General features: G+C 47.2%; 1 protein-coding gene across 1 annotated transcript in view; it reads right to left on the bottom strand.

The window, feature by feature from the left end:
* The window catches only part of LARP4 (La ribonucleoprotein 4), a 54689-nt gene extending 47709 nt beyond the window's left edge, over nt 1–6980 (bottom strand). Inside the window, exon 1 of the mRNA XM_088465947.1 lies at nt 6753–6980. Coding sequence (XP_088322073.1) covers nt 6753–6770 — 18 coding nt within the window. The 5' untranslated portion in view covers nt 6771–6980. The remainder of the gene's footprint in view (nt 1–6752) is intronic.
* Between the last annotated feature and the right edge of the window lie 9886 nt (nt 6981–16866).

Consider the following 16866-nt stretch of genomic DNA (forward strand, 5'->3'; position numbering starts at 1 on the left):
TGTGTGTGTGTGTGTGTGTGAAGGGGCACAGGTCCTGCAGAGTATACTGTACTTACTCGCTGGAGAGAGAGTCTGCAGCAGCAGCTGCACTGATCCTCTTCTCCCACTCAGCCTGCCACTGACATCCTTAAAGGGAGGGATCCCAGGCTGTGAGGGGCAGTGAAGTAGGCAGAAACTACTGGCCAGTGACCACCTACTTATCATTCAGTTTGTGGGGAAAGTTCCCCCTACACTAGAACAACTAGTTAGGAAAACCAAACTAGTTGGACCAACCGTTTTTCTGCGTGTGGGGGCAAACAGCTAATTATCGTTTGCTCCCACACACTAGACTATTATCATTCCAACCAGCCAACTAGTTGCTACAATATAGTTCTATAGTATTGCCAGCATTAGGGTGCCTTGAGGACAGAGGGCCCGATTCAAACCCGGACGCTAAGCCACGGACGCACGCTATGGGCGATTGTCGCCACGTCTGAACATGCATCGCAGTGCGCGAACCAGTCATTGCGATCAGGAATTGTGCACTCTTAACAGTCTGAGCGCAACTTTGAGTGACAGATAGTGCCGTTTGTGGGTGGTAACAGGGGAAGGTGCCTGTGAATGGGGGAGTGGTGCGGCGAACGCAGGCGTGTCTGGGCGTCAAAACTGAGTTTTATGGGTGTGCATAATTAGCATGGAAGAGTCATTGTACACGTCACTTGGTTGTATTTCAGCTTGCAGTGATAGCAGTGCTTGCGGTGGAGTAGGGCCTACCTCAAGCGCTGCGTGCAGCACCGATGGTTCTGATTAATCATACACTTCCTGGAGAGGACGCGAGTTAAGAAAGGTGGGCGTCTTTATACCTGCATAAGCTCACTCTGCCATCGCTCTCTAAGACAGAGGGCTCCTTACACCAGACAGTGCGAAAGCGGAATTTACATACCCGGCCCCTTTTGGCAGCGAGAGAGCGCAGCTTAGCGTCTGGGTCTGAATCGACCTTAGAGTTTGGAAACCTCTGGCCTAAGATCTCACCAGACCAAACAAATGCACTCTTACACAACATAGCATTATAAAACCTCCAACTGAGGAGGGAATTTACAGAAAGTTTATGAAAGTCAAAAACATTTTCTGGTTATCAATCCTGCTCTTTCAGAAACCACACAGTACAGATGTGTCCTTAAACATCTTTGCTGCAGTCTTGCTAAAAAGTCCCTCTCAGTGTGCCAGGTCCTGTGAGACCCTGCTAGCGCCGAGCATCTTTATTTTGCAGAAAACGCATTTAATGCTGGGTACACACTGGTAGATATATTGGCCGATCAATTGATCAGCCAATATATTGTGTGCTCGTCAGCCAGTGTGTACCAGCGATATGTCTAAATGACGTGTTTCACAGAATATCGCGCCGGCTGTGCTGCACAGCCGATGGCAGATATATTTGTCCATCATGCTGTGTGTACAAGGTGGTCAGATGACCGCCCATACACTTGCAGCAGAGGCCGCGGGGTGGGGGACGCAATGCAACCTGCGGCCAGAAGATGGTTGTTCATTCACACACTGAACCACCATCATGTGCAGATATATCTTTTAGGCGTGTACCCAGATTTAGGGCAGTGTTCAATTAGCGGCGAAAATGGACGTTTTTCACCAAGAAACAGGCGAAAAAAAACTGGAAATAAGGTTTCTCCATCCCAGACCAGGCGGAAAAAAATGCAAAATCCCTATTTTTAGCTAAAAATGTAGGCATTTCTTTCAGAAACCTTTGGACACTCCCCTTAATGATAAATTACCCCCAAAAAATGTAGTAAGTTGCGCACTTTGGCGGGAAAAAAAAAAAAAACATTGAAAATGATAGGAAGCATTTTTCCAGGAAATTACTGTTCCACGTAAATTGGGGCTACGTTAAAATGGATGCAAGTAAATTTTCGTGTCGTACAAACACAATCTTAAAAAAACGTAAAAACACGCCTGCTGCGACCGCGTGCGATGTTTAAAATACTTCACCCATCCATACCGTCCCCCACAAAGTCAGACCCAATACATTAAAACATTTCACCAAAGAGCGCAACTTACAAAATTTTTGGGGGGTCATTTATCATTAGGGGGGGGGGTTGTCCAAAGGGTTCTGAAAGAAATCCCCATATTTTTAGCCAAAAATAGGGATTTTGCATCTTTTTTGCCTGGTCTGGAGAAACCTTATCTCCAGTATTTTTTTTCACCAATTGCGTTTTCGCCTGTTTTTTGGCAAAAATATCGCCTTTTGCCGAAAATCGTCAGTTTTCGCCTATGGCGAATAAAACGGCCGTTTTCGCCGCTAATTGAATACGGCCCTTAGTTGCAATGCGATGTGACTAGGACATACTAGGAGACTGTCGATTTGATATGCAACACCACTGTGCGACTGAGTCTCTGAATCTGTGCACGAAGTGTTAAAATGTAGCAGCCGCAGCTTTTTTCATTACAAGTTCTGTTGTGGTTCATATACAGACTCAGGTGCACACAGATATGAAAGCATCACATATCAAATTAACCAGCAGTGTCTGTTAGTGCGTCCTAGTCGCATTGCATTGAGACTTAAAACGCATTTTCAGCAAAACCAAAAGCCTGGCGCTATCAGTAGGGACCAGGCAAGTTGCGCTGCGTGGCTTATTGAGGCTAGATGTATGAGGCCATATCTGCAGATGAGACAATAGTACACAACGTGGCCCATTCTAAAGCAAGAGATCACTTGATTAAAGTACAAAAAAATAAGAAAAAATAAACAGCAGTCTCATTTCTACGATGGGCAATTATGAAATTTTTCAGTTACGTTTACTATAACACCACATATTTGGATAACATAATTGAACAACAAGTAAAAAGTATATCTAAATATAATCAAAGCCTCATGTGTCAGCCCTGCAATAAATATTCAGCTATAGCCAACAGCCCTAAAATAAATAATATTTCAGCACTAAAGTCAGTGAAGACATACTTAGAAGTCTGCTTGGCTCTAGTTTTTATAAAATATGGAATTAGGGTGGAGGGAGGAGATAAGCAAGCATCTATAAAAAGTGGTACTAAAACCCAGTAAAACAAACATGCAGTGGTCCTGATAGTGTTGGAGCAAAAGCAGTGAGAGACCTTGCGGCTATTACTATCTGACACATTGCACAAGTCCAATGTGAAACTAAAGTCAATAAAACAGAAAACATGCAAGTTAAATAAATGCTAATGCGATTACTTCCCTATTAACAAATCCGGAGTCCTTGCATGTGATTTTTAATACATTCGGGGGAATCTTAATTTTTTATTGCCCAGAACATTAGCAATAAGAAGTTACAATTATTAGGTCTAAAACCAGATACTTGATAAATTGGCCCCAGAATCTTTAAAAATTAATTTAAATCTAATAGGGGGTATACAGCTAGCACTGAAGTATAATTGCACACGATAGCTAATTATGACAAACCAACATTGCACATTTACCTGCGCACCTCTAAAGCTAGGTACACACCTAAAAGATATATTCTACAGATCGAGTGATCTGCAGATGGTTGTTCATACACACTGAACAACCATCATCTGTCCGCGGCTCCTTCCCCGTGGCCTCCGCTGCAAGTGTAGCCATCAGCTGTGCAGCACAGCGGACACGATAAGTCTGTGAATATCGCTGGTACACACTGGCTTACAGGCATACTATATATTGGCTGATCAATGGATAGCCCAATATATCTGCCAGTGTGTACCCAGCAGTAGGGGTGCGAGAAAAAAAATAAAAATAAATTTTAGATGTTGCTAGAGTAATTGTCAGAATGCAGGCACCTAATGGCCAATGACGCAAATTGAATACCTCTATTGCATTCGGTATGAAGTACCGGCTGCCACATTGCCGGCAGTTCGATTCCTGGCAGCCCGACAAAAGAGCAGAGCCCGGCAGCGAAAGTGCCGACAGCGTTGGAAATTCCGATAGTCTCTAAGGTAAGTAAAAACTAACCAAACCAACCCCCTTAACCCTCCTTAGGGGTGCCTAACCCTAACCACCCCTTCCCCGCTGCCTAAACCCAAGTCCCCCGGGGGGGTGCCTAACCCTAACCCTCCCCCTAGCCTAACCCCAAGTCCCCCCGGGTGCCCTAAACCTAACCCTCCCCCCACGTGGCTGTGCCAGGCGCCTGTCTCCCGACGTCGGGAAAATGACAGGCGTCTAGATTAAGACGCTTGTCATTAAACCCTAGCCGGGATTGGGGATTCGGTAAGCCGGCGGTCGGTATTGCGGCCGCCGGCTTCCTAAACGTATCCCCCTCTATTACCAAGGTTACAAAGTAATTCTCTGCAGCTGAACCAGATAAAATTCAGAACAACCTGTAAGTTCTTTCCTATAAGGGTTCATACAGACAGATTTTCATCACTAGTGACAGAACTAAACATAACCTTGTACTTTGCTCCCTATTAATAGAGTGTTAGCAACTTTCTGAGACTATAAAGAGTGTACCTATAGGATCCGGTATTATTTTGCAAAGCCTTAACACTTCTGCAGAGAGCAGTCTAAAAAATAAATTATATATATATCATACATACATATATATACATACATGGGTTCAAGTACATATGGGGGTTGGCCAGGCAGTTTTGTGGCATATAATAGACAACCTAAGATTCATATTGCTGTAACAGATATAATTTGATTTAAGCCCAAGTGGACAGTGGGTCAAGTGAATGTTAAAGTTTTTTGCTTCATCATCAAAAAGGCAAAAATGCTGACATCACTATGTACTCCCCTTTAAGTAAAGTGAGGCTGGATCAGGTCAATCTTGCAAACACATTCAGGGCTTGTTCAGTCATTTGAAGGCAAAAATGTTAAACACACGAAAACAAGCACTAATTCTAGTGATAACTTTAGTGCTTTCCATGTTCTGCACTTTTACCTATACAACATATTGCAAGCAGTAGAGTATAGAAACAGTTATGCTGCATTATTATGCTTTAAACAGGGTATTTAACTTTTAGTATAGAATGGTGAAAACAACCCCCACAAATAAAATAAATAAAAAAAATGCAAGAGCTTTTTAAGGCAGTAGATAGCAGATAGGAGTGAATGAGCCTCAACATGTCATTATTGTAGTGTTGTAAAGCTGGGTACACATTAGGAGATATATTGGATAATGTCGTTTTCAGGAAAACTGGAACGACATATCGTTCACAACACAGTGTATACGTTTAATCGTGCAGTCACATGCGTTGTCAGCAGGGTCGTCCCATATGATGTACTGCATAATAGATGGGCCAACGACGGCAAGCGGTTGAATACAGGATGGAAGGGTGTAACGCGCGGTCGTACACCGGTTTGTGCAGTGTGTGCAGCCACCCGATAATATATCCTTGCATCGAGCGCCGGGTCGGCTAAGATACACATCGTTCTAATGTGTACATGGCTGTAGAGTCTCTTCAAATGGATATGGGGTCTCCGATTTGATTAAGGTTTACGGTGAAAAATAACAGTAGCCATTCCAAACAGTAGGTATTCTCATAAGAGAAAAACAAAAAACCCAAGATCAACATGTAATTGCATAATTGTGTATGTTAAGTTTACAGCTGTAGAAAGATTTGGAATTACAGCCCTCCGTTTAAAGAGATCAGCTTCGGCTGACAGCCATTATAAAAAATGTAAAACAAAATATGCAATTTAAATTACATGAAGGATTGTGCTAATACATGCACTGATTACAACTAATTATAAAGAGTCTTAAGAAAAAAGTTGTATGAAATGTCATTATAAGATGGTTATTTGAAGGTTAAAACATCTCTGCTTCACAAAGGGTGTAGGATCCAGACAAAGTTAATCACAACAAAAAGGTTCCATGTTATGTGTACACACACCACAAAAAAAGTGCAAAAAATATGACAACGCTGGATGCAACAACGTACAATGTTCTTAATATCAAATGCAAAAAAATAAATAAATTAGTTAAAGTCAGAGAAGCATTACATATAAAATGGAGGCCAGCAGCAATGTCCTTGGTTGGCTACATACACCAGGAAGTGCTGTAGCCCTCATTGCCCGGAGACATGCTGCTGATCACAGACTCACACCTTCTAACCCGGATACACACCACATATGTGATCTTGCACTCATGTCACCCCAGGCCTCCCAGGGGGCACATGAGCGCGGGGCAGCCACATGACTAAGTCAGATGGGTCATGGTCAAAATAAACTGAGATGTGAAAGCCAGACGATATAGGTGACCTACATTACAGCCCAGACAATGCTACTGTTCTCTGATACACGTGATGTAGGCGGCTACACTACAGCACAGATAATAACACTGTCAGACACACATGAAGGTTAATTTGAGACTTTACCTGCCCAGCAGCTGGTACCCGCATACAGGCATCTAATGACCCAGTCACACCAGTTATGCCCTACACATGTATCCCAGCAGTACACCTCCCCTATAAATGGCCGGCCCCCATCACAGTACTACTACCACCCCCCCCCCCCCCCCCCTGGCCACGCTGTGGGCCCCGGCAGGACGTTCTATATGGCCCAGGCCTCTCTCCATGTAACCTTCACTCTGTCGCCAGCGGCTCTGACAAAAGGTCACTGCGGTGTCCCAGCCATTCCCCTCCCCCTCCCCTCAGCACGATCACAGCTGCCACCAACCCTTTAGTATCACCCGCCGGCCGGCCAAGGCACAGAGCGGGGCAGCCAGGATTGCTGTGTCAGCCCGGCCTCAGTCACATGGCGGCCCCTGATCACACGCTCCCCGCCCTCCCTCCCACCCGTGCCCGGCTCTCACCTCCACAAACAAGAGCATCCTACTGCGACGGCGGGAAACGGGGTCCTGGCACACTGGGGAGGAGGGGGTGCGGGATGGGCGGAGGAGGATGAGTGCGGGACGAAGGATGAGCGGGTGACAGCGGCGTGGCCCGGCCCGCACTGCTTGTCAGTCACACACACACGCAGCAGCACAGGCCGCTCAGCTCACACCCTCCCCGAGCTGCTGCGGCGCTGCTACAGCCCGGCCTCTTCCGGCCTCCTCCTCTCCTCCTCCTCCCCTGGGCCGCCGCCGCTGCGCGCACACAGTCACACACTACCTCACACTACCTCAGAGGACGCGGCTTCCGGCAGTTAGGGGTCAGCGGCCGCCGGCGCCATCATCGCTGCAACACGTGCGGCTCAGTCAGCATCGTCCCGGGCAGCAGCTCACGGCACAGGCCGCCATTTTACCGCAGGGCAACGGACTAAGACTGGGGAGGAGGAGGGGGCGGGCGGAGCTACAGGGATATAAAGGAACGACGGGGCAGACTGACTGAGCGGGAGTGACTGCTGGGTAACCAGCACAATGTGTACGGCGTGGCCTGTGCTGTGGGTGGCAGTACTAGTAGCTATAGATCTCTTACCAAGTACAAGAAAATCCGTAAGTTAAGTTTAGTTTGCCTTTTTTTTTTTTAAACACCATTTAAGGTACTCAATATATAAGGAATTTAGATACAGGGTCAGACCAGGAAATATGAAAGTGGAAACCTGGCCTGTCAGCTGCCATTCAGGTATGCTGGGACATGTAGTCCCCCAGCAATTGGAGAGTAGTAGTGCAAGACTGCCCGTGGTGCTATGTTGTGTTAAGTGCATTTCAAACAAATTCATTATAGTCCACTAATATCCTCAGTACAGAACATTGATACTTTGCACATGTACATTTTGTCTATTTTTTTCTTTGAAATAAACAATGTGAAAATAAAAAAGCCTTGGTGACGCTTCTGTTTTTGCACATACTAACACTGCATTTATAAGCCATGAGCTGACCATAAAGCACAAAGGGGACTGCAGGTACAGGCTCAGAGGCCGAATGTTTTTCACTGTCTAAAGCTGCGTATCCACCACACGACTAATGAACATTGACAACATCGTTATCTTTCCTTCCTATACTGTGCAGTGGATATTGTGCCCACACTGACCGATATGTCGTACAGTGCAGACACCCTCATCCCCAAACCTGCACAACCTGACAATATCGTTGGGTTGGACAGTAGGTTCAGGCGATGACAGATGCCGACAGCGACAAGCGGGAGCGCGCATCGCTAGCCGTTACCGGCATATCCACTGCACGATTAATGAACGATAACGCTGTCATAATCGTTCATTTATATCGTGTAGTGGATACGCGGCTTAATAGTGTGTGGACCGCAAGAGAAAAAGTCTTCTATGCAATTTTGAAAGGTTTATTATTAAAAAAGCCAACAATAAAGTTTAAGCAAGGAGGTGTCAAGTATCGGGAAGAAAATATTAACTTTAATGTTTTCTTTCTGATATTTGACATCTTTTTGCTGTCACCAATTTTACAATTTCAGGACACCTCCAGACACCCCCTCAATAATATGCTCCTGACCCCATCCTCACGTGACATAGGCCCTGATTCAGACCCACTCGCAAGCGGCTGTCCGCTCGCAAGTGGGTCGATGGTCTGCACTGAGCATGCGCACGACGGAGGGAGCTCCGTCGTGCGCATGCGCCAGACGCGACGAGCTAAGGAAAGTCCTTCGCTCGTTGTGTCTGATCAAAGGGGGCGTGCTGTCGATGTTGATTGACAGCACGCCCCCTTTGGTGGGCGTACCGGGGGCGTGCCTCCCTGACGGGGGCGTTCCCAAGGGAACGCCTCCCGTCAGAAGCCGGCCCACTGACATCACTAGTGATTTTGGCTCTGATAGAGCTAAAATGGAGTGATTTTGGCTCTGATAGAGCCAAAATCACTCCGGGCCTTGCGGTTGAAAACCTCAACCGCAGGCTCCGGCTCGCAGTTTCGATGGTCACGACCATCGCGGCCATCAAACTGCACGCTCGTATAGGCTGTGGGTGGTGACCCACAGCTATACGAGCGTCCAGGAGGACGCTCCATTTTTATGGAGGGCGGCCCTCATTCAGAGTGTCCGCTCTGCTCAGAGCGTACGGCTCTGAATGAGGGCCATAATATAATAATATGCTCCAGCCACCTCCCTTCAATAATATGCTCCAGACCCCATCACCACATAGTAATATGCTCCACAAACACCAGCCCCACTACCCTAGTAATAATATGCTTCAGCCTCCTCCGACCAAAAATATGCTCCAGACCCCTCCCAACAAAGTTATATATATGCTCCAGACCCCCCCCCTCACCTCCCTACAAATGTGTGCACTGAACAAGACTGCCCCCCTCAATCCTCCGTAATATGCTACACTACAGCAGCTGCACTCACAGAATAAAATACACAATACCTGCGCTATACACTGCAATGACTGCATCCATGATCCGGCCACAGCACCCCATCCACTGCTAAAGATGGCGCCCGTTCAGCGTCCTCAGAGTTCTGTGCATGTCAGGGGAGGGCCCGCGGAGAGACTGGCAGCCGGGCAGCCCAGCAAGAGCAGCAAATATGAGTGAGTCTGACTGTCATTGCTGGCGCTGCAGGCCTGTGACACTGACAGTGTAAATAAGTGGGTGGGGATCTGGGCTGGGTCGCATAATATATGTATTTGGGCCCACACTGTCGGGCGCAGAAAATGTTTATTTAGGCCGCATTTTTGACATGCCTGCACAAGATGATATGTCATCCGTCCGGATTGGACGACACATTGGGCACATCGTCTAGTGTGTGCCCTCAATGTCACTGACGATGTGTGCTCCCGTGCTTCGTCAGCGACATATGCAGGTCCGGCTGGTAACATCGTTAGCGAGGGCCATACTGTCGAATGCAGCATGGCCCTCTCCGTTTTCCTCCCACACTCCAAAATTATACTGGTAGCTTAACTGGCTCCCAACAAAAAATAACTCTAGTGTGTGAGCATGAGGTAGGTAATATAGATGGTAAGCTCCACTGGTACAGGGACTGATGTGAATGGCCAAATATCTTATATTCCAAATATTCTCTGTAAAGCGCTGCAGAATTTGCATTTGCTATATAAATAACTGGTAATAATTATATATGGTAATCCAACATTTCTGATTTTATTGCACAATGGGGTTGTGAGGTAAAATTATATATTGTGGTAAGTTACGATGTACCACTGTTACGAGCATTCCCACGCCGTTTCAGTGGCACATCACCACCATTTCTTAGAATTAAATTGCCCCCAAAACAGGCATATTTTCTCCTTTAACACATATTCTAATCCTAGATGAGAAAAAGCAGGACTTGGGCTCATTCACTAATACCCCTTTTACACCAGAGCAAAAACCTGGGTTTTTGCTGGGTCTACCCAGGTCGCAGCTCAGTGTAAAAGGATCCCTGAAAAATAACCCAGGTCAAGTGACCCAGCAATCCAACCCAGGTAGCTACCAGGGTTGGACCCAGGATGGACCCGGGTAATGGTGCAGTGTAAACGGTGCAACCCAGGTTATCTGACCTGGGTCATGCCTAAAATGAGCTGATTGGTGGTTGTGGGGCATTCACCTCCCACTTTTTATGATCTCACAGGTTTAGCAGGGCAGACCTGAGTTCAGTGTGAACAGGGCTGACCTGGGAGCAACCCAGAACGAAGGTGCAGTGTAATACCCCTTTTCCACCTAAATTCCGGGTCTGACCCGGAGTTGGAACAAAGGGCCTGATTCAGACCTGCTCGCAAGTGGGTCGATGGTGTGCACTGCGCATGCGCACGACGGAGGGAGCTCCGTCGTGCGCATGCGCGAGACGCGACGAGCGAAGGACTTTCCTTCGCTCGTTGTGTCTGATCAAAGGGGGCGTGCTGTCGATGTTGATTGACAGCACGCCCCCTTTGGTGGGCGTGCCGGGGTCGTGCCTCCCAGACGGAGGCGTTCCCAAGGGAACGCCTACCGTCAGAAGCCGGCCCCACTGACATCACTAGTGATGCCAGTGGGAGTGATTTTGGCTCTGAGCCAAAATCACTCCGGGCCTTACGGTTGAGAAACTCAACCGCAGGCTTCGGCTCGCAGTGGCCGTCGCGACCATCATCCTGCACGCTCGTATATGCTGTGGGTGGTGACCTACAGCTATACGAGCGTCCAGGAGGACACTCCATATTTATGGAGGTGGGCCCTGATTCAGAGCGAGCGCTCTGGTCAGAGCGTCCGGCTCTGAATCAGGGCCAAAGTTCCTATCCGGATCAGACCCGGAATTTGCCGGCGCCGACTCGGAAATTCCCGAGTCAGCGCCGCTCACACCGCAGTCAGGTCTGCATAGACCCGGCTTTTGCGAAGTGAAAGTGGTTGCTTGGAGATGACGTCATCTCCAAGCACCACTGAAGCCGGACCAATCGGCCGGCTAGCAGCGCACTCCAGGTCATCGTGACCCGGAGTGCGCTGTTCTCACAGCAGGGTTTCACGGGCTACGCCCGTGTTAAACCCTGCTAGTTACCTGGGTCAACCCGGCGATCCAACTCTCTCCCCTTTTACACCAGGGAGCTGCCCGGGTTAACCCTTCAAAAACCCGGGTTTTAGCTCCGGTGTAAAAGGGGTATTAATGGGTCTGACCTCGGTCTAACCAGAGTTGGAACTATGGGCCTGATTCAGAGCCGCTCGTAAGCGGCCGCTCATTCGCTCTGAGCGATGTTCACATAACTACGCATGCGTATGGGTCGTAATGCGCATGCACAAACCAGTCATTGCGGTCGGAAATCATGCGCTAGCAAAACAGCGAGGGGCTGCTAATTTGATTGACAGAATGTACCGTTTGTGGGTGGTAACAGGGGAAGGTGCTTGAAAACGGGGGAGTGGAGATCCGAACGCAGGCGTGCCAAACGGTCAAAAGGGCGTTTAATGGGAGTGCATAATTAGTAAAGGAGCGTCATCGACCACGTCACTTGGTTGTCTTTTAGCCTGAACTGCTCGCAGTGATAGCGGTAAGAAAAACCTACCACAAGCACTGCGAGCAGTTCAGATGCCTTTCGATGTACCCGATTAATCTAATAAATACCGGAGATGACGTGTGATGCGAACGGCAAAGAGGCGCCTTTACAAAATAGCGAGCGCATTTTTCGTTCGCTCGCTCAGATATAGAGGCGTCAACAAACCGCAAAGAGCGAGCGCTCAATTTAAATAGCCGGCCCCTTTTTTGGAACGAGCGTCCGCAAATAGCGTCCGGCTCTGAATCAGGCCCTATGTCCAAAAACCCAGGTCGGACCTGGATTTTTGGTGGAAAAGAGGTATAACACTGAATGTAGGAATAAAATGTGCAGTAACACTATAGACATTCATTCTCTAATCTGTACAAGAACAATAAAACCTAATTGATTATAGGTTGTTCTGGCTCATTGCAAATCTCACATATACCTGAATGATGGTAATTGACCCCTTGTTTTGTTCAGTGACAGTTGTCAGGATTAGTTGAAAAGTTTAATTAAATCAGCTGCTGGTGAACAAATGAAACTAATAGTGACAAGGTGTTATTTCTTCTCGGATAAAACTACATCAGGGATATTACTTGTAGCTCAGGTCAATACTATAGCAATAGTTAGAAAATACATAAAGTGTTACTAGAAGCACTGAAGTTGATGAGCGTGGACAGAACGTATCTGTTCTGTAATATGGTGACTGTCTTCCACTTGCACTTGCCCAAAAATAAAAACCATGGCAAAAAAAAGGACACATTTTGAATTAGTTTTCAACAAAGTAGACGGAAGGCGTTAATTAGAACCAATTCTAGGCCTGATTCAATACAGATCGCTATTCTGCTTATACGCACGCAACTGCGTTGCTAATATCAGCGGTGTTATTTAAATGTTTGCATTCACATTACGATCGCAGCCTGACATAAGGACGCCCACTTCCCCTATCTCAATCCATATACTTTAACAACAAAGAGAAACAATCGAGTAACATCGTACAGATAGAGAAGCCCAGACCTTACTCAGGAATTGCTTACTTCACCGCACGCTATGAGACCTCAGGTGGCCTCTGGTTTCACAGTGGCTAATTTATGCACGCCCATGCTACACCGTTGAAATGCACTGTCACGCCTGCGTTCGCCAGACCCCTCCCCCCCGTCACCACCCACAAATGGCACCTCCTGTCAATCACTCTGCCATGGGTCTGTGTATCCTCTGCTTTCGCAGTGGCTAGTCCACGCACTGCGATGCAAACACATGGGCAGTACACAACAATCAGACGATTGCGTGCGTATAATCAACAGTGTTCCTTGCTGAATCAGGCCCACTGTCAACTATCCTCTGGTTCACCATTCATGTGTGCTCAACCCAATTCAGCTGTAAGTCAACTGGGTCCCTACTAGGGATGCACTTCGGGAGTCATTCGGTGCTGGGGTTCCACTATCAAATCAAGCGATGCAATTGCTACTAGCCATCATATCACAGCAAATTTGTCAGGAATCGCGTTACTGCGGTACAGATCTCACATTCACGCTGGTGCACTGGCCTGCACAGGTCATCTATTTAGGCTAGCTCTCAGGTTTCTGCTCTGCGCTACTGTCTGCAGTGTACCCCATCTTCCCCTGGCTGCAGTAACCCTGCTGGCATTCCAGCCATCTACGGACCTGGGCGTCGCCATGACATCTGCGGTCAGCTGACCGCTGATTCTCCAGTCCCTGAGTCAGTGTGATTATGTGACTCTGTGCTCCATTCAGTGTGGCGCAACCTTCGTCCAATCGGACACATCGTAATGGACACCTGATCCTCTCAGCAAATCAGCACAGATCAGGGGGGATAAAAGGATTGCACTGACTAGCAGTCAGTGCCTTGGACAACACGTCTCACTCCTGTGCTACATTACTAGGCTCCAGACTTCTCCTTGTTGTCATTGTAGAAGTACTTGCATCATCAGTCCCTATCTGATACCAGCTCTGTTGGCCCCTATCCGATACCAGCGCTGTCGGTCTACATTGTACCTACTCAAGTCTAACCTCATCGGTACCTATCCGATTACCAATTACCCAGTTCCACATTCATCAGCTGTATCCAGAACCATCGGTTCCACATTCATCAGCTATATCCAGAACCAGCGGTTCCACATTCATCAGCTGTATCCAGAACCATTGGTTCCTCATTCACCAGCTATAAACCAGAACCATCAGTTTCAAAATCACCAGCTGTAACCGGAAATATCAGATTAGTGACGGTGGCTATTGCTATCCTTCCTCATTGTTTAGTCCATGGTCTTGGGAGCTTGCCCTCACTACCTTCGGAGAGTTCTAGTTTAAGTCACAGGGAGAACCTTTGGCTACTGAATTAGTCAACTCCCTAACCTTAGCTAGTTCTCAGTTCCCCGTATCCAGTGCTACCTCCTGAGTCCTGTCAGCCTCCGAGTACATCTTCCTTGTGTTCCTCCTTAGTATTAGTCATCACCAGGTCCCAGTGCCAGTATTGGTTTTCACAAAGTCTGCTGCTTCAGTTTTTATGATGGCAATTTGCATATACTCCAGAATGTCATGAAGAGTGATCAGATGAATTACAATTTATTGCAAAGTCCCTCTTTGCCATGACAATGAACTTAGGGCCTGATTCAGACCTGAACGCACGGCTGCGTTCACACACAGTCTGTCGATGTTTGCATTCTGTGTATGCGTATGCGTCGCAGTGCACATACGCGAACCGGCTGCTGCGATCGGGCATTGACCACAGCGAGCACATAGAGCCTCCATACAGTGATTGACAGGACCTGAGTGTTTCAGGGTGAAGATGGGGGGGGGGGGGGGTCAGAGAGACACAGGCGTGCCTGGGCATTTAAACGCCATTTCATGGGCGTGCATAATTAAGCCCCAGCGACGGCATATGCATCCTAGCATCTAGTTACACACACATACATTAGCAATGTCTGTGGTAGGGTCAGGTCAACTACAACTTGTGCGTGTGGGTCCGATGGTTCTCGATGTTACAGATGTTTTCGCTGTCTTGCGAGTACGTAAGTAAAGGGAAGTATGCGGCATTATGTAGTGTTGGATGTCTACTTATTGTGCTTCAGTTACATTGCATATGGGATCATTAGCATATTTTTGCATCGACAGGCTGCGTGCGAACACAGCCGTGCGATCAGGTCTGAATCAGGCCCTTAATCTCCAAAACAACATTTCCACTGCATTTCAGCCCTGCCACAAAAGGACCAGCTGACATCATGTCAGTGACTCACAGGTGAGAGTGTTGATGAGGACAAGGCTGGAGATCACTCTGTTATGCTGATTGAGTTAGAATAACAGACTGGAAACTTTAAAAGGAGGGTGGATCTTGAAATCATTGTTCTTCCTCTGTTAACCATGGTTATCTGCAAGGAAACATGTGCAGTCATCATTGCTTTGCACAAAAATCGCTTCACAGGCAAGGATATTGCTGCTAGTAGGTTTGCACCTAAATCAATCATTTATCAGATCATCGAGAACTTCAATAGTTGTGAAGAAGGCTTCAGGGGGCCCAAGAATGTCCAGCAAGCGCCAGGACCGTCTCATAAAGTTGATTCAGCTGCAGGATCGGGGCACCACCAGTGCAGAGCTTGCTCAGGAATGGCAGCAGGCAGGTGTGAGTGCATCTTCATGCACAGTGAGGCGAAGACTTTTGGAGGAGGGCAGCAAAGAATCCACTTCTCTCCAGGAAAAACATCAGGGACAGACTGATATTCTGTAAAAGGTACAGGGATTGGACTGCTGAGGACTGAGGTAAAGTTATTTTCTCTGATGAATCCCTTTTCAGATTGTTTGGGGCATCTGGAAAAGCGCTTGTCTGGAGAAGGAAAGGTGAGTGCTACATCAGTCCTGTGTCATGCCAACAGTAAAGCATCCTGAGACCATTCATGTGTGGGGTTGCGTCTCTGCCAAGGGAGTTTGCTCACTCACAATTTTACCTAAGAACACAGCCATGAATAAAGAATGGTACCAAAACATCCTCCAAGAGCAACTTCTCCCAACTATCCAAGAACAATTTGGTGACGAACAATACCTTTTCCAGTATGATGAAGCACTTTGCCATAAGGTAAAAAAGTGATAACTAAGTGGCTCGGGGAACAAAACATCGAAATTTTGGGTCCATGGCCAGGAAACTCTCCAAACCTTAATCCCATTGAGAACTTGTGGTCAATCCTTAAGAGGCAGATGGACAAACAAAAACCTACAAATTCTGATAAACTCCAAGCATTGATTATGCAAGAATGGGCGGCCATCAATCAGTATGTGGCCCAGAAGTTGATTGACAGCATGCCAGGGCGAATTGCAGAGGTCTGAAAAAGAAGGGTCAACACTGCAAATATTGACTCTTTACATAAACTTAATGTAATTGTCAATAAACACCTTTGATACTTATGAAATGCTTGGAATTTTACTTCAGTATACCATAGTAACATCTGACAAAAATGTCTAAAACACTGAAGCAGCAAACTTTGTGAAAACCAATACTTGTGTCATTCTCAAAACTTTTGGCCATGGCTGTACACTGTTGCCTCCTCTCCATCAGCTTGTGTATCTGCACATGCGCAGATGCTATATCAAGCCTGCCATGCTCCAGATCCCGAATTCCACCACTAAGCCACCAGTATCACAGTCAGGAACACAAAACACCACAGTCCTGCCACATTTAATGGTATAATTATCAACGGTTCCAATGTGCGCAAAAGCAGTTGGAGCTTCGCACATGCGCACATACTTAGCTGAGGAAACCACTTCTGGTAGTTCACAGCTGAAAAAAAAAAAAGCCAGTCATCAGATTGGCATCGGAAAGTAGCATCCGATGGCTAGCAACCATCAAAAACCCACTATTCAAAGGGAAAACTACTTCCATTGGATTGGGAACATATATGGTTGCCAGGGCCGAAACTAGGGGGAGGCTAGAGGTGCACGTGCACCGGGTGGGGATTGCGGGGGGGGGGGCTCTGCTCAAAACGGCCATCCAAAAATTACCACCGCCAAGGAAGAGACAGATGCTAGAGGTCCTACTGGACCTCTAGTGTCTGTTAGCAGAGCGCAATGCACACAGCGTTCCCGGAA

This window comes from Taudactylus pleione, unplaced genomic scaffold, assembly GCF_031769625.1.
Source record: "Taudactylus pleione unplaced genomic scaffold, aTauple2 ptg000065l, whole genome shotgun sequence".
Lineage (NCBI taxonomy): Eukaryota > Metazoa > Chordata > Amphibia > Anura > Myobatrachidae > Taudactylus > Taudactylus pleione.